This window comes from Helianthus annuus, chromosome 9 (genome assembly GCF_002127325.2).
Source record: "Helianthus annuus cultivar XRQ/B chromosome 9, HanXRQr2.0-SUNRISE, whole genome shotgun sequence".
NCBI classification, from domain to species: Eukaryota; Viridiplantae; Streptophyta; class Magnoliopsida; order Asterales; family Asteraceae; genus Helianthus; species Helianthus annuus.
In genome coordinates, this window is record NC_035441.2 from 140,232,332 (window position 1) to 140,254,370 (window position 22,039).

Genomic DNA, 22,039 nt, shown 5'->3' on the forward strand with positions numbered 1-22,039 from the left:
GATCTCCCGAGTATACTGACCTTGCCAGGCAGTAGGGCAGTTCTGCCACGGCCAGTGCATGCAATCAATGCTCCCGAGCATTCCTGGAAAACCATGTCTTTGTTCGTGTGCTTGATATAATTTTTGAACGTCTTTTGCATTTGGTTTCCGCAGGTATCTCTTGCTATATAATTTGATGACCCATTCGCAAAACCTGTGCAAACATAGACGTGCGGTTCTTTCAGACATCCTTAAATACTCGTCCAATGCATTGGGATGGCCGACGTACATTTTTGTAAAGTAGTGAAACCCCTTTGCCCCCTAGCGTCGTATCGTAGTGTGAAAAACGGATCAGACTGGGCCATGTCGTCTGCGATATGTAAAAAAAAGTCGACGACTCATTCGTAACCGATGTCGAAACATCTCGTCCGTGTACACGGGTTCATCGGCAAAATAATCGGCCACTAGTTTATCGTGGGCGGCTATATCTTTAAAACGAAAAATAAATCAAATTCATTATAAAATTCATTATTAAATTTAAATAAACATACAGTAAAAGAAAATTAAAGTACCTTCTTTGTCTCGTTTTAATTTTGCTCTCCTAGTTTGCCGTTGGGACGATGCTTTAGAGTTTTCATCCTCCGCCATGAAGATCTAAGTCGCGCACATAATCATGTTTTCGAAAAATGCGTCATTCTCGCCCGAAGATGACGAATACCACGTCGACGAAGAAGATGAAGAAAGTGAAGAAGGTGAAGACATGATTAATTTTGAAAGAGAGAGATGGGGTGGTAGTGGGTAAAAAATGGTATAAAAATGTTGAGTTTATATAAAAATTGGAAGGTTTTGGGTGGGTTTTGAGAATATAGCCGTTATTTTAAAATTAAGGAAATTATTTTTTTTTTAATTTTCAAACGGTCAAAAGGTAGATGGAAAGTTGTGCTTTTTTTGTCTTCTAGTGGCCCGTCTCCAACGTCTTGTACGCGACGGGGAGGACGGGGGGGGCATGGTGTTTGGGTCGGCGACAAAGCAGGACGGGGCTGGGACGAAGCCCATACCGTCCAGCCTAAGATTTAATGTTATAAGTCATCCCTTGTGTCATCTCATGGTTTCAAATTCACCGCTTTCAAAACAGAGTTAAGTTATTCATCCATATGTTTAATTACCCTTTTGATCTCTTTCAAATGCTTTCGAATTTTAAATCTAGAATAATTATGTATGATGAAAGATTTTTTTTTTTTTATATGTTATTTGTTTGTGCTTCTGAAGATTCTAACTCCGTGATACCCAAAGAAACAACATAAAAAATAGAATCCTATTGAGATGAAATTATCATTCTGTGTCACAATTGATAACTAGTTTAATATCCGTCCGGTGGACGAGTTACGTTGATTTATTATATAGTAACAACTTGAATGAAACTATGAACACAAATTCTTTTTTTCCTTTGAAATCTAAAGGAAAAGATTATATGTTTATAAATTTCAATAAAAATATGTTTTTGACGACCCGAACTATTTCAACATTTTGCCGATTTTAACATCCCCCCCCCCCCCAAGTTGCCCCATTTGCTACCCATGTTGAGATTTAAAGTCGAGATTTTTAAAATAGTATTTTGCTGAATTAACTATTGTGTCTTTTATCAACCTTTCCAAAGGCTTCACTATATACTACCACATCTCCCTTTTTAAGTGTGTCATTTTGCACAAAAATAAAGTAGCTACGGGTCCTTTTGATTGATGAGACCTGCTTCAATTATGATACCCTTTGCATTTCTATCGAGATTAGCCTTTAATTCTTGCAGCTAATAATCAAGAAAACTGAAGACAATTGTAGAATCTCAAAATAATATATACATATAAATGAAATTAAACTTAAATACCTTTATAGGAGCAACAACTCCGTTGCTCCTAAATCTTGAGCAAACTCCTTTATTGACGTGTATCTCAAGTAATTAAAGTTGTATATTATTAAAGATGTGCTACATACCTTAGATAAAATTTGACCCGCATAGTTGCGAAGCAGGCCAAATGGGTTAAAAGTAACCCTCTCCTCTCCCCCAAGCAAAAAAAAAGGTAAACAAATAACTTACATGCAATAGTCAGTAAATAACTTTACCTAGCTCGGCAACACACATAGTGAGTTCTAACAAATCATCAACATTCTTGCTGGTAAGAGCACACAATTTTATTTTCATTGATAATGATATGAATCATGTAAAGGATATTTTAAAAATAATAAAAAAACTTAAGTGATTTTGCCCTGCACCTGAACCATAGGTACATCACCACCCCCAATCTTCTGGTTGACAGCCATTATAAGAAAGCTCCTGCATAACTTGCATTACTCGATCTAAAGCCCCTTCCTTATCTATCTAGAGCTTTCAAATTATATAAATGAATGTAAGAATTAGCAAAATATATAACTGACATCGTAAGTGGGAGAATTTGATTACACTTATCAATTATCATACCCTAGTAATAACAACAATTATTGGCACTCGGGCTGATTTGGCATGGCCTTAGTTGTTTGAGGACGTATCACGTCATCTACAACCACTATGATAATTGTGTTATCAGTAACCCTAGCTCCACGAGATCTCATTGCACCAGAAGCCTGCAAAACATTTTTTTAGCCTCTAATGGGTCATTTTGAAACATTGAGAATCACATGGATGAAAAAACTAAAAATAAATATTAACCTAAACTCAAATTCAAATATCCATGATCAAAGTAAATCATTACATATATAAAGGTAAGATGAGATAAGACCTGTGAATTGCACATGGCTTCCCAAAGGGTGATTCATCCAATCGACGTCACAGGCGACCGACTTGATAAATCCACCAGAAGATTAAAAGCTTTATTCAATGGCACATGTCAGCCTTTGCTCCATTCCTGATGTTGATATAAAAATCATAACAAAAGAAAAATCAGTTTCATTGTTAAAGGATATATTGAATTTACAACAAACAAAATCACATATATGGATGGTTACCTGATAAATAGCTTATTTGATAGATGGTCCATGCTTCAACTCCAGTCTAACTTCATATAAGTGAGGTTTCCATTGTTAACAACAAAACAATAGGATCAAATCACAGAAGCTATGTTCGACACTGGAACTGGTAGAAACCCTTGATTAACACACAACTTGTGTCGAATAGCAAACTTCAGATGTTTTAATCGCTGGTCACTCACTAAAAAGGAAAACATGAATGCAGTTACACCTAAAGTTTAACAAATAGTAAATCTGCGTTGACGGAAATCAAAATGTCAGCAAAAATTAAACCTGAATTGAGGAATCACCGAACTGCTAAGACGTTATGAAGATTATTTAATACCATTGTTAAGTAACATAATAAAAAAGAACCACGAAAATACAGGTCAGGCACAACTGACCTGTAACCTAATCATTCGGAATTTTTTAAATTACCCGAAACTTTATTCATCAAACTTCTGAGTGCCTAAATTGAACAAAGACTACCTACTATATACAAAATAACAAATTGCTAAATATAAACACTAATAATTAAGAGAATACCGACTACCTAAACTTGAGGAATTATGTATTTCAGACAAATTATGAAGTTCAGCGTCCTGGCTTCTCTTAGAGCCTATAGCATTTCAAAAAGCGTCTGTTCTTGTAGTGCCCACTTATTGTTCTTCATCATCCTAACCAAAAAACTTATTACAGTTAGTGGATTGAACGATTAAATAACACCAAAAGATATAAAGTTCAAAATAATGAGTATACATTTACACTTTCAACATACGTGACTTTGGCAGAAAGACAGATATGGAAATCTAAACATCGATGAATGTGTATTGAGCAAATTAATAGAAAATATTTGGGCATAATTAGGGCAAATTTGATTTAGAGCGGGAACGATTAGAACAGAAATATTTACCTTCAACACTTCCTTCGATTGATTCAGAGGAGAGGGATTAAGACAAAAGAGAGAGGTAGATGAAGACCGAGGGACCATCATTTGCTTTTGAAATCACGTCTTGAACTTTTAGAACGGGGTTGACTGTACCAACGGCGACGGGGGAGGTGCATACGACGTGTGAAGGAGAAGATGACCTCTAATCTCTCCACTTTTGCATGTTGGTTTGTGGAGGTGGGGTGACAGTTTTATGGGTGAGGAGGAGACCTGAGACAACCAACGGGAGAACTGAAATTGTGAGCACTACCCTAGTTTTGTAGGAGGTTGAGTTGTGGATGATGGGCAGAAAAAAGTGGAGGTAACCGCCAGAGGGGGAACCGTAAGAAACTACCTTCAACTGCTACCATAGCAGTTATTATTGTGAGTTTAGAAGGTCAGCATTTGATTTCAGCAAGATCCAATGGTAGCGATTCATTTGAAAGGTAGTTAGACTTAATGGGAACCATAGATATATATAATTTCTGAAGTAAAACTACACAAATTTATTATACTAAAGTAAATACATATATTTTTTTTTTAAATTTTGCAACTAAATATAATTCTCAATATATATATATATGTCTTTCTTTTACGAATTTAATGAATAAATAAATGATAACACTAGTAAGTTGATCAACAGTATATCACATTTGTGATAGACCTGGTTAAGACAATTAAAAGATTTTTATAACTAAAGTTGTAAGAATGTTATACTACCTTTTTGTTAAATTTCATAGCTATCAAAAAAGTCACACACCATCTCAAAATAATTGAAAGAAATTGGGGATGAAAAGACTAGGCTACTTTGGGAAAGAAAGATCCGATCCAAAAAAGGAAAGTTCCATATTCTTCCACCCAAACTTTTGTCTTTCATATTTATATTTACGGTGTAATTCAAATCATTAAAATATCATCGACATAATATCATATAGAGGCTTTTACCTCTAAACATCCAAAGGTAAAAAGTTGTGTATGAAACGTAGTCTCGAAAATCAGTTTGTAATTGACTACCGAGGAATTTCCGATGACAACAAAAAATTATATTAGTTTGGATCTGCGTGGGATATGTCGAAAATCATTGGTGATTACGTGACGACAAACAAAAAAAATTATCGAAACTTTCGCTGGATCCATCAGTAATCATCGATGTAATTCTTATCAGTAATTTTTTTTCGTTAAAATCAGTTTTCTTATTGTAAGTTAAGTTGTTTTTTCTTTAAGTTGGACTGAATGGTTTGATTTACAAATTGGTTCCATATCACTTAATCTTTGTAACATAACACATATGTTACAATACTCGGACTAGTTTTCTTTTTTAGAAACTTACAAGTTTTGGTTAACTAATAACGTGCCAAAAGTTACCTTTTTTAGTGGCAAATTATTGTTCATTACAACAGGGCCCATGCTGGCACAGAGAGTATCACGATGTTCAACCGGAGAAAACCCCATAAAGACTTCCCAGCCAGTTGAGTGCCCCCACCCAAAGTGCAATGGATAGGACTCGAACCCGGGTCTCACGAGAGAAACCAGGATGCCTCAACCATGTTACCATGGCATCATTGGCATGCCAAAAGTTACCTAGTTTGAAGGCTCGATAAGTGTAAATCATAGTGACATTTTGGTTTTAGATTTCAACGATCTAATCTTACATTACAAAGATTAAAAAGCTGTTAAAACTGAACCGTAAACATTTCTACTATCATATCCCTCTCTTTTTAGCAAGATAGTATTATTGAACATAATTACATTCTTTAGGATTTTAGAAAGAAAAATAATGATTTTGTTGGTAAATAATTTTATATAATTGTTGTGTTTAGCGATGTGAAGAAGGTGAAGTGATAGGGCAATGACAAGTGGAGAGGTGAGATTGGAATATTGTTCTCGATGATAAGGCATATGTGGTTAGGGTTATCTTTCTGTTCATATTCACGCTTCTTTCTATCTCTTCCCACTTATTTGCCATTATTTGATTCGTATTATTATACCGACTTCAACATGGAAGTGGAATTTATATTCACTTCCTTTCCTTTACTATTCTACCATGTTCTAGTAGGGTCAACATTCTCTATGATTGATTATGTTCTATACTCTTATAAGTTGAAGACTAGATTACATGAATGATGCGCCTACTATTTTTATGTCTAGGGTTAGGTTCAATGACCGTGAGTGAACACATAGTTAGGTCTTCAACTAGCTCTTTAGGGAACATCAAGGCTTAAATAAATTCTCAACTTCGTCGACAATATCATACACATCGTTCGTTAGGTCATTGTCGTCTTTTGAGGTTAGTATTATGGACTTGTGTTAATGTCACGAATAAAAAGACCCTAGAATACAAGGGGAATGTAAAAAAAACGTTGAGAATCCTAATTTTCTTTTGAATTATCATATGTATGTCTTCTTAGCTTCGATAGATATAAAAAAAAAAGAATGAATACCACTGGAAAGATATTTATTCTAAATTCACCACTTAAAATGCATATTGTTATCCATACAAGGATTTTCATAATTATGTAAGTAATTAATTAATAATATTCTTTAATCTTTAATATATGGCTTACGTGCGCAATCTCAATTTACAACTGAAAAATATAATTAGCTATTTCCATAATCATTGGATTCACTAGATTTATCATTAAAACAATCAAATTAATATTAGGTGACGAGTTATCTTTTCGTAAAAAGCTCATAGCGATGATATGATCAATTTTAAAGAAGCTATTGATGTAAACATATAAAGATATAATTAGGAAGATTAAAACAGTCGTAATATTGTTAAATATAATTAGTTAATATATAGTATGATTGAGTTTAGTAGTTTTTATTTTGCAGTTTGATATAAATGAATTCAGACATTTTACATGTATACCACAAATGCGCACACGTATGAACGTATGTAGAGCTCTAACAAGAGACCCTTTACTCTATAAATAGGGACATCATGTGGCCTTTATTTTCATCCAAAACAAACTTCTATCTCTTCCTTTATCTCCCATGGGAACTAGATAGTTGAAGATCGATGATTCATGTTGATAGATAGATAGAGAGCAATTGATATTTGTTAAAATACATCAATTATAAGCTTGGAACTTCATAGCCTTTTCACATATGATGATGCTTTTATCATCACTTTCATCTCGGGTTTATTCTCTACTTTTCTTATAATCTTTCCCTTTTCATCTCATTATCACATCATGATTCAAAAGGTATGTTATGTTAGGTGACTAAACTGTATACGTTGTGAGGTACATGAACTCACACAACGTAGGTTTTCCTAATATCTTACATGACACCATGAAAGTGGCTTGACCACATCCCTTTTCGAATGGATGTCTGAACTTGATTCGAAGGAGGCAGTAACGGATGTTGACAGAAGATAGAGAGCACAAAGAGGATATGAGGTGCATACATATGTTGCACTCACTTCTTCGTGCTCTTTATACTTCTGTCATTACCCTTAATGGTTTCTTCTGTCAAGTTTATCATATTAGTTACCCATGCATAAGCTAAATGTAAGTATTTTTAACACGAAGGTGAAGCCATATCACATGTAAAAAGAAAAGATCATTTAACAACTCAAGATCATATAACAACTCAATATGGCTAGCTAAGGGGGGTTGAAAATGTATTATAAACAAAATCAAAATCTAAGTAAGATAAAACCAACCCATCTAGTATTATTTGTAGGTGGTATAACAATGGAGAAGTAATGGGTTTAAGTCTTATCTAAAAACAAAGGTGTGTACCATACATGTGCCTATTTGTTGTTCAATTTTTTTTAGCAAGGCACATTATAGACAAGGAGGCAGTAACGGATGTTGACAGAAGATAGAGAGCACAAAGAGGATATGAGGTGCAAACATAGATTGCACTCACTTCTTCGTGCTCTTTATACTTCTGTCATTACCCTTAATGGTTTCTTCTGTCAAGTTTATTATATTAGTTACTCATGCATACGCTAAAGACAAGTATTTTTAACACGAAGGTGAAGTCATATCACACGTAAAAAAGAAAAGATCATATAACAACTCAATATGGCTAACTAAGGGTGGGTTGAAAATGTATTATAAACAAAATCAAAATCAAAGTAAGATAAAACCAACTCATCTAGTATTCTTTGTAGGTGGTCTAACAATCGAGAAGTAGTGGGTTTAAGTCTTATCTAAAAACAAAGGTGTGTAATGTACATATGCCTATTTGTTGTTTTAATTTTTTAAGCAAGGCACCACAGTATAGACAAGGAGGCAGTAACGGATGTTGACAGAAGATAGAGAGCACAAAGAGGATATGAGGTGCATACATATATTGCACTCACTTCTTCGTGCTCTTTATACTTCTGTCATTACCCTTAATGGTTTCTTCTGTCAAATTTATCATATTAGTTACTCATGCATAAGCTAAATATAAGTATTTTTTAATACGAAAGTGAAGTCATATCACATGTAAAAAGAAAAATTCGATCATTTAACAACTCAAGATCATATAACAACTCAATATGGCTAACTAAGGGTGGGTTGACATATTATTATAAACAAAATTAAAATCAAAGTAAGATAAAACCAATCCATCTAGTATTCTTTGTAGGTGGTCTAACAATCGAGAAGTAGTGGGTTTAAGTATTATCTAAAAACAAAGGTGTGTAATGTACATGTGCCTATTTGTTGTTTAAATTTTTTTAGCAAGGCACACATTATAGACATGGAGGCAGTAACAGATGTTGACAGAAGATAGAGAGCACAAAGAGGATATCAGGTGCATACATATATTGCACTCACTTCTTCGTGCTCTTTATACTTCTGTCATTACCCTTAATGGTTTCTTCTGTCAAGTTTATCATATTAGTTACCCATGCATAAGCTAAATGTAAGTATTATTAACACGAATGTGAAGTCATATCACATGTAAAAAGAAAAGATCACATAATTACATAACAACTCAAGATCATATAACAACTCAATATGGCTAACTAAGGGTGGGTTGAAAATGTATTATAAACAAAATCAAAATCTAAGTAAGATAAAACCAACCCATCTAGTATTATTTTGGATGGTCTAACAATCGAGAAGTTGTGGGTTTAAATCTTATCTAAAAACAAAGGAGTGTAATCTATATGTGCCTATTTGTTGTTCAATTTTTTTAGCAAGGCACACATTATAGACAATACCTATTCCTTATTGTAGAGATTTTGACGATTACAAAAACATATTCATAAAGTAACGATATGCAGGCTTTTAACAAGGAAGGTTTTTAAGTTGTGTTATGTTGGTTGCGACCAATTAGAGGTTCACAAATCGGGTTGTAACCCTAACTCGAACAATGTTGAAACCTGATTGGGTTGAAGTTGAAAATTATTAATTTGGTTTGGGGACGGGAGAACTGAACCCTATGAAACGATTTGGGTTGGTTGAGTTCTCAAACCGAGTTCAACCCTATTGCCAGCCCTATTAAAAAAAAACTCTCAAAAATAAATAACAAACATAAATAACTTAAAGGTTCATATTTTATTTGTTCTTTTTAATTTTACAAGTAACTGAAACATTATTTCATAAGAAAACATTATGACACATAACACATTTTTTTTTAAATTTATTTGTGGTTCATCGTCGTTTCTAAAAGCATCGCAATGGTAGGTTCGATTGGGGAACCCACATTGACGGATGATAGCCCCCTTTCGGTTGCCATAGCGTTTTAAGAGCGTATTTTCCTTTAGGAGAGCAGTTTTTGGTTTTTTAGTGTGTTTTTGCGTTTTTTATTGTTGTGATTTAATCAAAACCTCCATCACATATTCATACTTGGATATGGGGCTTAAAAGTAAAAAAAAAGTGTCATTTTAATGGTAAAAAACGGTAATATAAAGACTATATAGCCGTTATATAGCGGCTAGATTCTAAAAATTGGATTAGGCTCGTGGTATTGGGTTTAAACCGGGTTGAGGCATCCGGTTACAAACCGAAAGATTGAAACCGGGTTGCAAAATCCATCAAACCGAGTCAAAATATGCATGTAGAAACATGTCTTAATCGGGCTGGGGCTCCATCAGGTTGAACTAGGGGTGGCAATCGTGTCGGGTTGATGGGTTGGCGGGTTGGTGGGTTGAAATGTTCAACCCGAACCCGACCCATATTATTATTCGGGTCAAAGATTTCAACCCTAACCCGACCCATATTAATTCGGGTCAACCCGAATCCGACCCGTTTAACCCATATTTTTAAATGAGTGATATAAGTTGACGATTTATAAATGAGTTGTTCGGTTTTAAGCGGGTTATCGATAACATGTTTAATGATAAGTATGAGTGTGATAAATAAATAATATAATGTGTCAAAATTGACGTTATTATAACTAACCATGTAAAATAGAAACCGAAAAAACAAAAACAAAAATACAAAATATTTTTTATCTAAATAGTTATCCGGGTTAATAGGTCAACCCGTTTTTATACGGGTCAACCCGAACCCGACCCGTTTTTAATACGGGTCGTGTTAGTTGACCAAACCTGTTTTTTTCGTGTCAGGTTCGGGTCGGGTTAACGGGTCATGTCAAGAATTGCCGCCCCTAGGTTGAACCCGGTTTCGGGTAAGATTGAGTTGTCAGTTCGGTTCCTAAACCGGTTAAGGGGTGCTCCTGTACAACCAATGATGAGATAAAAAAAATATATCACCAAATTCACTAAAATGGGCATGTATAGCTATAATACTAACTAAATCTGTGCTTTTTTATAACTTTTTTGTGCAGAATTTCATACAACTTTTGTTGCGTATATTTTCTAGTTGAATAAAGTTTTCATCTGTTTATTATTTTTATGACATTCTTGCATTTAAACAAACTTTTATCAACTTTCTATTGAAAAAACATTTTCTCGTATTAACAAAGGAATTAATTAGTGATTCCTTTTAAAATGTTTGCTTATGAATAAATCTAAACACCCCCTTATTTCCTGTAAAAGAAACCCATCCACTTCCGTCTTCTCTGCAGCAGCATCAAGCTTCCTTCATCACCTTCTTTAAGGTCTTTCACAATAGTTGTCACCAATTTAAAGTAAGCCCTTTTCTTTCACTTCAATTTAGGGTTTTCTCTCTTTTCGTTTTCGTTTCTAGGGTTTAATTTCGTGTCCTAGATCACCCTATTTGTCATTGTATTTCAATTACTCCACTTAGTTAGACTCTGTCTCTTGATTTTGTGTTGTGTTTATGTCTGATAGTATTAGAAGGTCTGAGTTTGAGGTAATTTCGTTTCATGTGCATATGCCTACCAAGTGTTCGATAAAATGCCCTAATGAACACCTTTAGCTATTAGAATTTAATTAATTGTTCATGGCTACTTGTTTGTTAAAGTGCTTCATAAAGGGTGTTTATTGATACTAATTCTCTTCCACACCGACTGTTGAGTCCAAACTAATCCTCCAAAACCTGCCATTTAATCCACCTCATGTGTTGAAAATTGAAATTTGTGAGACCACTGCTGTAAGATCTAGCTTGTGTAGGAGTGACATTATAGTTTTCATCATCTTGATTACACTTATGTGATCCTCTGATTTCTAAAAAAGGAATTAGCCTTTATTTACCGTACGCAGTTAAAGTTAGAATATGAAGAATGAAACATAAGCTGCAGGTAATATAATGTGATTTGTAGGTTTAGCCAGGCATCCGTAAGTATCACACGTGGGACGGTTCAGAAGGTTTTGTTTGCTTACGTTAGTTATGTTTTCTCGTGTAGTTCTGGTTCTGGTTGAGTTTAGTGTAAGTCGGTAGTTGTATTTTATTTGCAGATAAGAACTTTGAGGAATGGCTGATGGAGAAGAGGACTTGCCAAGGGATGCCAAGATTGTTAAAACATTGCTGAAATCAATGGGTGTTGAAAACTATGAACCTCGTGTTGTGCACCAGTTTCTAGAACTTTGGTACCGTTACGTAGTGGATGTGCTCACCGATGCGCAGGTGTATTCAGAGCATGCTGGCAAGGCTACTATCGATTCTGATGATGTCAAACTCGCCATTCAGTCTAAAGTCAATTTCAGCTTCTCCCAACCCCCTCCACGAGAGGTACCATATAGTCTTTATTCATATATTCGGTTGTATTATATGATTGTGACATGAATTATTTAAAAGGTTCTTTTAGAATTGGCGAGGGAAAGGAACAAAATTCCGTTGCCAAGGTCACTGAGTGGACCGGGGATGGCGCTGCCTCCAGAGGCAGATACTTTAATCAGTCCAAATTACCAGCTTGCGATTTCGAAGAAACGAACAAATGAAGCTGTTGAAGAAACAGAGGAAGATGAAGAAGCTAGTGATTCTAAGCAGAACTCGTCTCAAGAACAGAGGACTGATATGCAACAAAATACCCCTCAACGAGTTTCCTTTCCACTTGGCCCGAAACGACCAAGGTGAACCATGGCTTAATGAGCGAATTTGCCTAACGTTTGTCTCTCCCCTTTTGTTATCTATTCCAGTGTTACTTAAAGTGAATGTTGTTAGTTATCAATGTTTGTTACAGGTGAAGTTGTAGTTTGAAGCATTTGAATACCCATATAGCTTTATATCATTATGTTTAGTTTAGTCTATATACAAACATTCATGGACACACAACATTAAGCCTACAAAAACTCATTTAACTATGTTAGCAAATCAATGCGCAATAAGCTCTTCTCAAAATTACATTACTGACGCATCGAGCAATCATTAAACCATTGTCAAAGACCCTTTGCAATTCACATGTTCTTTTTTCTCGGGTAGTAGACAATTCTTGATATACGTGATCGTGATTCGACACGTTTGTTAATGCCCGATTTTGCCTGTTTAGTTGACGCATCATTCCTTTTCAATAACTGCCTTCACAAATATCCTTTCTCTCGCCATTGTTGCCTGAGATAGCTATTATAAGTTGGTAGACTAATATTTAACAAAGTTAAGATAAAAATAAATATGTTGGCCTAATTAAGAACCTGTTTTTCCCAATTGGTGGAACATGTTATTAGAGCAAGTAGAATGCATTGCACGAGTGATCCGATTACTAGTCCACTCCATAAGCCTTTCCCTTTTAGGTGGACCACAAAACCCAAAACTAGAGCCATGGGGGTTCCAACGAGATAATACGACCCGAGATTAATATAAGCTCCGATATGTTGCCATCCACTCCCTCTAGCAACTCCTGTTTAGGAAAAAACAACTTTCACGAGCTTGTTACGGTTTTGGATTCCCAATACATTTCATCCGGGTTTAAACTGCAAACCTGAAAGGATTGCTTGTACTGTATCTGCAAATATGGTGAAACAAAGAAGAAGGGTGATGTCCTTGACATAGTCAACTAATTCCTGCTCGTTGCCGAATGCATATCCCAGAATCGAACGTGACCAGAAAAGACCTGTGACGGCTATGATTACTTCCACTGTTCCAAGACCAGTTACAGCCAAGAGAACTGTTTTTGCAGCCTGTGGATTCCCAGCTCCTAACTCGTTTGATATTCGTGTGCTGCAAAAGAGCATATCTTTAGTCTGGGGCACGCATTACATTATCACTAGTGGTGAAACGTCAAACATGCTATGAGCATACCTTGCTGCAGCCCCAAATGAGTAGGGTATGTAGTAGTGTAAGGCGCTAACCGTTAGACTGTTGCACGAGATGACCCCAAGTATGTTAAGTTGGTCGAAAATGTTAAAAGATCACTATTTTACAGGTTTACTTGAATAAGGATTACCATATTGAGAGCACTGAAGTCTCAAGTTGAGGATTCGGCAAGAGCCCCGCTAGCAAAGCAATGATCTCGTACGACCACCATTCAAGGCTACACAAGAAAATGAAAATCTCACGTAAATAAGCATGTTGCATGTCAAAATCTTGCTCGAGTTTTGAAAATCATGTCTAAATTTACCATGTCATGACAGCTGACAGGCTGGCGAAACGAAAGAACTCTCTAATGGTTTTAAAGCCATCCACTGAAAACGTGACACGAGTTTTCTCACACGCTTTTGAGTAGTACAAGTAAAATCCAAGAAATACCACATTCAAAGTGTAGGAGATTGCAATGGCTAATGCGGCTCCAGCTGCCCCAAACCCTTGCTGGAACACTAGAGCCCAACAAAGGGGTATGTGGATAACAAGAACCGCAACGGAGCTCCATAGCATTGGAAAGATGAGACTTTGAGACAGTAAATATCGAATGAATAGTTGGAGTATGGAGTAAGGGAATAGGGTAGGAATGAGCCACACTGAAAATTTACGCGCTTCAGCTGAAATTAAAGGGTCTTGGCCTATAAGAATTAGGAGCTTGTCGACGTAAAACCACAAAATGGAAATCGGGAAACAGACTAAAACTAGAGATATCATGGCGCCATATGTATATGCTCCGAGCCTATGGTACTGGCGTGCTCCATAAGCTTGCCCACATAACGTCTCCAATGCACTCGCCAGGCCAAACTGTTGATGTTTGTTGGTTTTATAGATGGAAAATCAATCAAGGAATTGTTGTAATAAAGAGAGAATGTAAAATTATATATTTATATACATGTTAACTAATAAAAGAAAATGTTGGTATACACTGTGAATACCAAACCGTTAAAACCAGCCGGTCCAACCAAACACACTTGAAACTGTAGTTAGCGGTTTGGATGAAAAGTTTAAAATTTTCTAACCGGACCCTAACCATCGATCAGTTTATTTTTCTGTTTTATTATCCCTATACACTTAACAAGTAAAAGTCACATTCATAGCACTGCTAATCATAATAAGTCTAGCGGTATCAAGATGTGTAGTAAAGGTGTTCCTCCTTAAAGTGGTTAATGGTTCTGATATTGTAGATGTTGATGTAGATTTAAGAGTAGGGTTTAGAGAGCGTGTGAGTTTGTCGTTCTAAAAAACTTAAATGATTTTCAAAGCATATTGATAATGTACTCGTTAATCATTTAAGTTTGGAGTCGTCATTTTTTAGGGTCTACGAATCTCATATCTTGAATATGTTCATCAAGTTCACTATGCTATTTGTAATGTTTTGAAAACCGGAATGTCGGCTGGTTGCCATCATGCCTTTACTGATTCAAGTATTTAACCGATTGGTCAACAAAGAAAAGGAGGAAAACTAAGAAGAGAAAGTGAGAGAGATTACAAGGAGACTGTAGCCGGTTACATTGGCAAAGGAGGTAGCAATAGCTGTGCTTGCGAGTTCTAGTTGACCAAGGTGCCCAACTATTGACATAGACGCCACACGCAATAAGTTTTGTGACACCATCACCACCACCATCGGCAACGCTATGTGACAACTTCTCTTCACCTCCTCCGCCAATACAACATCCCATCTCCGTGGCGCCTCCGCCCTCAACAACAACCCCTCCTCCATCAATATCACAATATGTCAAATATTTTCATTTCCTTTTTTTTGTGGTAGCGAGCAAGATGAATCATTTATAGACACCGATATGGACAAGTGTTGGTGGCCAATTGGTCGCTTTCAAAAAAAGGTATTGCACCTTGCTCCAGTATAATAAATTAAATGAGTGAACTTGAAATAAAGTTGAGCACTCGAGCTTTAGTGAGAGCAAAATGCCAAATGGCCACCGTCACCTAAACTAAAATGTACTTGAACTAATACCATTATATTAGTGTCAGCATTTTATATTATAATAATCATGATATTTTAGTTTTTAGGGTGGGGGCGAGCACTAATGGCACACTACCGCCAGCGATCACCAATATTGAAGTTGCGGCGTGTTAATGCGAAGAAATTAAAACAAAACGTAAAACATAGAATAAAATAACTAAGTTGATCTAGGACTCGTGCGTTACGATGAACCCGCGTCTATTTTTTCCCGTTTGACAGATTCATCGTAATCTATATATAATATATAGGGAGAGGTTCAACTAAGAATTTAATCTTCCCTAAGTTTCCTAAGAAGCAATCTTGAGCTTACATGTGGCAATCTCATTAATTTAGATGAAAGGGTAATATTGGAAAATGCAAATTTCAAACAGATCTGTACTTAGTTTAATCACACGATTTTCATTCCTTCATTCATTCATTGAGCTTCATCATCTGACCAATTTCATCGAGATCGTTTTCATCTAAATCAATCGCAAATCTCAATCTCAATCCTGCTGAATCGTTGATCGTTTTCATCGATTTGCCGGTACCTGCGAGATTGAGATCAATCCTGCTGAATCGTTCATCGTTTTCATCGATTTGGTGGAACCCTAGCTCCTCTGTTCATTCATTGATTTGCTGATTTATCCTCCTCTATTTTAATGATGTCTACTACTGTCGATGGTAAAATACCTTCTAGTTTTAATTTCATCTACTTTTTAGGTTTTTAGTTTTGATCTAAGTTGTGCTGGTTTTTATTTAAAAGTGTAGTTCTGAAGTTGTGCTTGTTTTTTGAAGTTGTGCTGGTTTTTTTATATTACATCATATTTTAAAGTGTAGGTTTGTAAGGTTGTGCTGATATCTTTATTTTGTGCTAGTTTGTCTGGTAAAGTTGTGCTTGTTTTTTGTGCTAGTTTATTGTAAAGTTTGTGCTGATATCTTTTATTTGTTCTGGTTTTTTGATTTGTTCAGGAGTTCGTATCTGTCCAACTACTGGTAATCAGTATTATACTCCTATTGTTCCAGATTCTTCCAAACCTGTAGTTGGTATGCATTTCCAGTCAATTGATTCTGCCTTTAATTTCTATAAGAAGTATGCTAAGTTATCTGGGTTTGAGGGTCGAAAGCATACTCAATCTTCAAAAAATGGTGTTGTGATTAGAAAGTACTTTGTTTGTGCGAAAGAGGGTTCAGCGACATCCTGTGCTGTTGACACGGTAAATGATAGTGTTGGTGCTGATAAAAAGTTAAATGACCGAAGGAGGAGACCTTCTAAACGTACCGGATGTAAGGCACACATCCGTTTGTCTTTAACTCCAAAAAATACTTATAGAATTTCTCATGTATTTGAGGAGCATAATCATTCTTTTGTTGATGAAGAGGATTATCATCTTTTAGCTTCGTCTAGAAAGTTGACATTCACTGAAGAGCAACTGCTTTCTGATTTTTCTGAGATGAATATTGGTCCAGTTAGGGCATTCAACCTTATGAGAAAGATTCGTGGTGGATTTGATAAGGTTGGAGTGACGTCTACTGATTGTAAAAATTTTAAAAGAGATATTAATTTGTTCATTGGAGAGTTTGATGTGGATATGGCTGTCCAACGTCTTATGAAGAAGAAGCTGTATTTGCCGAATTTTTCTTGTGAATTTTATTGTGATGAAAAAGGTGCACTTGCTGGATTATTTTGGGCTGATGAAGAAATGAAACTGAATTATGAGGTCTTTGGGGATGTTATGTCTTTTGATGCTACGTTCCGTACGAACAGGTATTTTATTCACTTTTTGTAGATCATTTATTCATATTTTTATTAAACTAGCACAATTCAGCAAGCAGTTGTAATATAATCAATTCAATTTTTAGGTATGACTTGGTATTTGTTCCGTTCACTGGAATCGATAATCATCATCACAATGTCACGTTTGCTGGTTCTTTGTTAGCATCTGAAACTGCTGAATCATATAAATGGCTTCTTCAAAGTTTTTTGAAGGCTTTTGGTGTTGCACCTAAGGTGGTTGTGACTGATCAGGACGCTGCAATGAAAATTGCCATCCGAGATGTTTTCCCAGATACCAGACATCGTTTGTGTATGTGGCATATAATGATCAAAGTTTCTGAAAAGGTAACTTTCTTAAACCAGCACACTTTTAGCATATAAACCAGCACACTTTAAACAATCCATTTAAACCAGCACACTTTAGCATATAAACCAGCACACTTTGGCATATAATTCAGCACACTATTAAACCAGCACACTTTCTTTAAACCATCACAGTTTAAGCATCATAGTTTAAGTTTATACATCAACTAGCACACTTTAACATATAAACCAGCACATTTTAGGGTTTGTTTGCTGTTTTAATATACTAATTATTTTTTTTTTTGTTATAGGTTGGTACTGAGCTATCACAAGATGAGGTTTTTAAAGAAGATATATGTGATGTTGTATGGACTGATGCTCTTGAACCAGCACAGTTTGAGACACAATGGTGTGATTTAATGATTAAGTACAACCTTACTAGTAACAGCTGGCTGTCTGATATGTACAACCTGAGATCAGATTGGATTCCTGCATACTATCGTCATGAACATATGTCCGGTCTTATGCGTACAACATCTAGGTCTGAGAGTGAAAATCATTTTTTTGGTCAATTAACCAACACAAAATTGTCATTAGTTGAGTTTTTGAGCCATTTTGATACTGCAATGGAATCTCAGAGGTTTAAGCGCAGCAAACGTGATCATGATACCAGATACACACAACCTCGCATGAAAACCAATTATGAATTGGAACTGGAAGCTGCAAAGATTTATACTCGGGGGATATTTTTTGATGTTCAAGAAGAAATTCGACTTGCTTGCAAGAATTGTATGTGCAGGCGTGAAGAAGAAGTTGGTGATTCAATTAAGTTTTATATTCTACAGGTCAATCTTCCTGGCCTTCATGAGGTATTTATTTATACCTTTAGTAGCACAAACATGTTCTGCTTTTTACAATACATTTTAAGTAGCACAGTGATTTATATTTACAATTAGAATTTTACATATATAAACCAGCACACTTTTGTTATAAACTAGCACAATATAAGCATTTGTTATTTGTGTAGGTTCTTTTTACTCCTAAGGATATGGTAATTAAATGCAGCTGCAACCGATATGAGCAGTATGGTTTGCTATGTAGGCATGCCTTTTGTGTTCTTCGTCTTTGTGGTATAAAGGAGTTCCCTAAAAAATATGTTATGGGGCGTTGGACAAGAGATGTTGTTCCAAAAAAGACAAAAGTTTCGAGTTTTGATCAAAATGCTGCTGGTAATCAAGTTGAACGTGCTTCCAGCATTGTGCGTGAGATAATGACTGCAACTGAACATATTGTTAACCGTCTTGTTACAAATATTGACCTGTTATCGTCGTATAGAGACCAAGTGATCGAGTCGAAGTTGAAGGTTGATTCTGCTGACCTTCCTGCAGAATCATTTGACAAGAATGCAAGATTAGCTAATATTCTTCATGCTGATCAGCCATGTTCATCGTCTTCTGCTACCATTCTTCCACCTAGTGGTATAAGAAACAAGGGGTGTGGTTCAAACAAACGCTTAAAGTCTTTTCGTGAGGTATCATCTTCAAGAATATCAAAGAAAACTAAAACTAGAAGTTGTTTGATATGTGGAGGTCATGGACATAATAGTTGGACTTGTAAGATGAAGACTACTGTTGCTGATTCCCAGAAGAGCAGTTAGTCGTGTGTGTTGGAAACCAGCACAATATTAATTGTATGAAACCAGCACATTTTTAAACTTCTTCTATGATATTTGGATTTGTTATTTTTTTCATTTCAGTTTGGATTTCTTGTATTCTTATTATGTTTACAACATTCAACCAGCACATTATTAGTTTTTGTTGATTTTTCAACATTCAATATACTGTTTAAAATGTGCTGGTTGAAACCAGCACAATTATAAAACCAGCACAATTTCATAGAAGAAGTATAAAATTGTGCTGGTTTTATAATTAAACTTTGTTCTTTAAAACCAGCACAATTATAAAACCAGCACAATTTTAAACTTCTTCTATGAAACCATCACATATTGTCATAGTGAAACCAGCACAATATTAATTGTAAAACCATCACATATTGTCATAGTGAAACCAGCATAAAATTAACTCCTAATATAACTGTTAAAGCAGTACAATGTAATTGTTAAACCAGCACCATATTAATTGTTAAACCAGCACAAAATATTACAGACAACTACCAAACTAATGTTATATTGTTCAACCAACACAATCAATATTTCTGGTTCAATCTGTCATTGATTTTCGTTTCCGCATTTTTCTTGCATTCCTCTTTCTTTTCAGGCTCCATCTTCTCATACTTCTCTAACAGTTCCATCATTTCACCTTTCGCTAAGTTGATGTCGGATAAAAGTATTTTGCTTAAATACTTGTATCTCAGTTCAACCAACTCTTTGTCTTGTTCCGGTGACTCTTTCGACAGCCCACTATCCCATTCCTTCTTGCTCACATGATTCCCTGTGTATGTCTCCATGTGTCTCATTGCAAAGACACCACAATCTACAAAGTTCTTTTCCGTTTGCCACGACATTTTCATTATTTCTGGTTCCAAGGGCGACATCTTTTTGTGCATTGTTGGGTATTCAACTTCAAGGTAATCACATACAATTTCTTTCTGTAATTTGAAAATTTTCAAAATCAAAATCCCTAAGCATCACAAATATAATTAAAATAAACAGCACAGAATTAATGGGCATCAATATATTACCACTCTTTTAGCACGTGCCATTTTTTGTGCTTTTGCTTTCCCTTTCATGTTGTCTATAATCTTGATGGCTTCTCCCTTGAAATCAAAACATACAATGTAGTAGTGCTTGTGTTGTAGTATTGGAATGAACAACATGTCCACTTTCCTAATAGTTCCAAACTCGGTAGTCATCAATGTCGCGGCAATGTTTTCGCTGAAATTTTGTGTGCAGGTCTTTTTGTTCAGTTTTGGTTTGAAGTTGTTTTCTCCCTGCACAGAAACCAGCACAATGTGTTATAAACCAGCACCAGCACAATGTGTTATGAACCAGCACAATAATAGCATTTCATATATTAGACTAACCAGCTATTAATAAAACATTAATTTTTCAAAACCAGCACAATGTGTAATAATCCAGCACATTTTGTTAAATGCGCTTTTTCTAATCTGTTATTAAAACCAGCACATATTAGAAAACATACCAGCATGTTGCATGGGCAGAAAACTCTTGCCGGCGAACCTTTGCTTCTGTAGACCTCTTCACTGTTTAGTACCAATGACCAAGCTGTTAGGACTTGGACATGTATGTATAAGTTCGGGTGAAGCGACTCCAGACATACCCTTGAAAGGTTTGTGTTAAATGCTGTCTCAAATATAAACACCCTGCATTGTTGTAATACACATTAGTTTAAATACTTATTTTTATCCAATTAAGATTTTGTTGGTTTTTATACTTACCAGGGGTCGTCAACTGTCGAGAACATCCATTCGGCTATCCTTACTTCAATTTTTTCAGTTTTTGTTTTTATTTGTACAACTCGCTGCATATATGGTGAACATAAAGGTTCGGCAGGGTGAGTTGTACGTTTGCTTTTCTTCTGGACTCCGGCGTTTAGGTCTTCACCTATGAATTCTTGTTTTTCACTGTCTTTTTTGGGTTCCTTTTCTGGTGTTTTAAAAACCTCTCCTTGCCGTGCTGGTTGACCAGCAGTGTCACTTTCTCCCTTTGGTGGTTCATTAGCATCTTCAAATCCTTCTTTCTTTGCTGGTTGACCAGCAGTGTCACTTTCTCCCTTTGGTGGTTCATTAGCATCTTCACCTCCTTTCTTTGTTGTTTCCCCATCAGGTTTACCATCTTTAGCCTTTTCTCCACCTGCATCCTTTTCTTCTTCACCACCAACTCCATGATCAGCACCATCTTTTTTGCTGCTTGCTACTTGTTCTGCCTTTTCTATTTCTTTTATAACCTCTGGCCACATTGAACTGGTGATTCTGAAAGGAGTTGAATCAAATTGTGAGACCACCATTTTTTTTTTGTGATTGGGTAAGTTTAACTTCATTCCCTTCTTCCTTTTCATTCCCTCCTTCTGTCTTCTCTCCACTTCCTCCTTTTTTCTTTTCTTCATTCCCTGCTTCTGATTCTTGCTTCTCGAAATTGTACTTTTCACCATATACTACCAATCTTTTTCTCCACTCATCCACAGCATCCACAACCTCATCACCTCTGTACTTTGTTAAACATTTTGTAATCATTTCGTGTGTTTCTTTGACATGCATGTCCAGCTCTTTTGTTTTGGTTTTTATCAGACAAATCCATTCCTGAAAAGATAACCAGCACATTCTTTTTATAAAGTAGCACAAATTGTAAAAGTAGCACATTTCAAACTAGCACAGTTTTACAATCCATTTAAACCAGCACACTTTAGCATATAAATCAGCACAATTTCACATTCCAAATTCTAACATTAAACTAACATATACTAGGTATAAACTAGCATAATTTAACATTCCAAACACTAAGTGTC

General features: G+C 35.7%; 3 protein-coding genes across 4 annotated transcripts; 2 read left to right on the forward strand and 1 right to left on the reverse strand.

Moving 5' to 3' along the window:
- Nucleotides 1-10,772: 10,772 nt before the first annotated feature.
- LOC110878980 (transcription initiation factor TFIID subunit 9) lies at nt 10,773-12,489 on the forward strand. 2 transcript variants are annotated; one of them, XM_022127384.2, is made up of 3 exons: nt 10,773-10,945; nt 11,676-11,949; nt 12,016-12,489. In XM_022127384.2, exons 2-3 carry the CDS (start codon nt 11,692-11,694, stop codon nt 12,292-12,294), a joined length of 537 nt encoding a protein of 178 aa, XP_021983076.1. In that variant the 5' UTR covers nt 10,773-10,945; nt 11,676-11,691; the 3' UTR covers nt 12,295-12,489. The 2 variants fall into 2 exon arrangements, with proteins under 2 accessions (XP_021983076.1, XP_021983077.1); XM_022127385.1 differs by lacking the exon at nt 10,773-10,945 and adding an exon at nt 11,534-11,585.
- On the reverse strand, nt 12,428-15,294 carry LOC110878979 (protein DETOXIFICATION 14). The gene is made up of 7 exons (XM_022127383.2): nt 15,005-15,294; nt 13,775-14,319; nt 13,601-13,687; nt 13,456-13,512; nt 13,136-13,374; nt 12,849-13,054; nt 12,428-12,768 (listed from the first exon to the last, which is right to left on the reverse strand). The coding sequence occupies exons 1-7, from the start codon at nt 15,233-15,235 to the stop codon at nt 12,715-12,717; spliced, it is 1,419 nt and encodes a 472-aa protein (XP_021983075.1). The 5' UTR covers nt 15,236-15,294; the 3' UTR covers nt 12,428-12,714.
- Nucleotides 15,295-15,925: 631 nt separating this feature from the next.
- Nucleotides 15,926-19,378, forward strand: LOC110878978 (protein FAR1-RELATED SEQUENCE 5-like). The gene is made up of 5 exons (XM_022127381.2): nt 15,926-16,159; nt 16,448-17,243; nt 17,339-17,597; nt 17,867-18,424; nt 18,583-19,378. Exons 1-5 carry the CDS (start codon nt 16,138-16,140, stop codon nt 19,210-19,212), a joined length of 2,265 nt encoding a protein of 754 aa, XP_021983073.1. The 5' UTR covers nt 15,926-16,137; the 3' UTR covers nt 19,213-19,378.
- The last annotated feature ends 2,661 nt before the right edge of the window (nt 19,379-22,039 follow it).

Bases quoted from the DNA above. Each gene is read 5' to 3' on its own strand.
- LOC110878980 (XM_022127384.2), top strand. From the start codon at position 11,692: ATGGCTGATGGAGAAGAGGACTTGCCAAGGGATGCCAAGATTGTTAAA. The intron at 11,950-12,015 runs GTACCATATAGT...ATTATTTAAAAG, and splicing joins CCCAACCCCCTCCACGAGAG to GTTCTTTTAGAATTGGCGAG.
- LOC110878978 (XM_022127381.2), top strand. From the start codon at position 16,138: ATGATGTCTACTACTGTCGATG. The intron at 16,160-16,447 runs GTAAAATACCTT...TGATTTGTTCAG, and splicing joins GATGTCTACTACTGTCGATG to GAGTTCGTATCTGTCCAACT. The intron at 17,244-17,338 runs GTATTTTATTCA...TTCAATTTTTAG, and splicing joins GCTACGTTCCGTACGAACAG to GTATGACTTGGTATTTGTTC.
- LOC110878979 (XM_022127383.2), bottom strand. From the start codon at position 15,235: ATGGAGGAGGGGTTGTTGTTGAGGGCGGAGGCGCCACGGAGATGGGAT. The intron at 13,055-13,135 runs GTTTGCAGTTTA...TTTCCTAAACAG, and splicing joins AGTACAAGCAATCCTTTCAG to GAGTTGCTAGAGGGAGTGGA. The intron at 12,769-12,848 runs GTTCTTAATTAG...TAGCTATCTCAG, and splicing joins CCACCAATTGGGAAAAACAG to GCAACAATGGCGAGAGAAAG.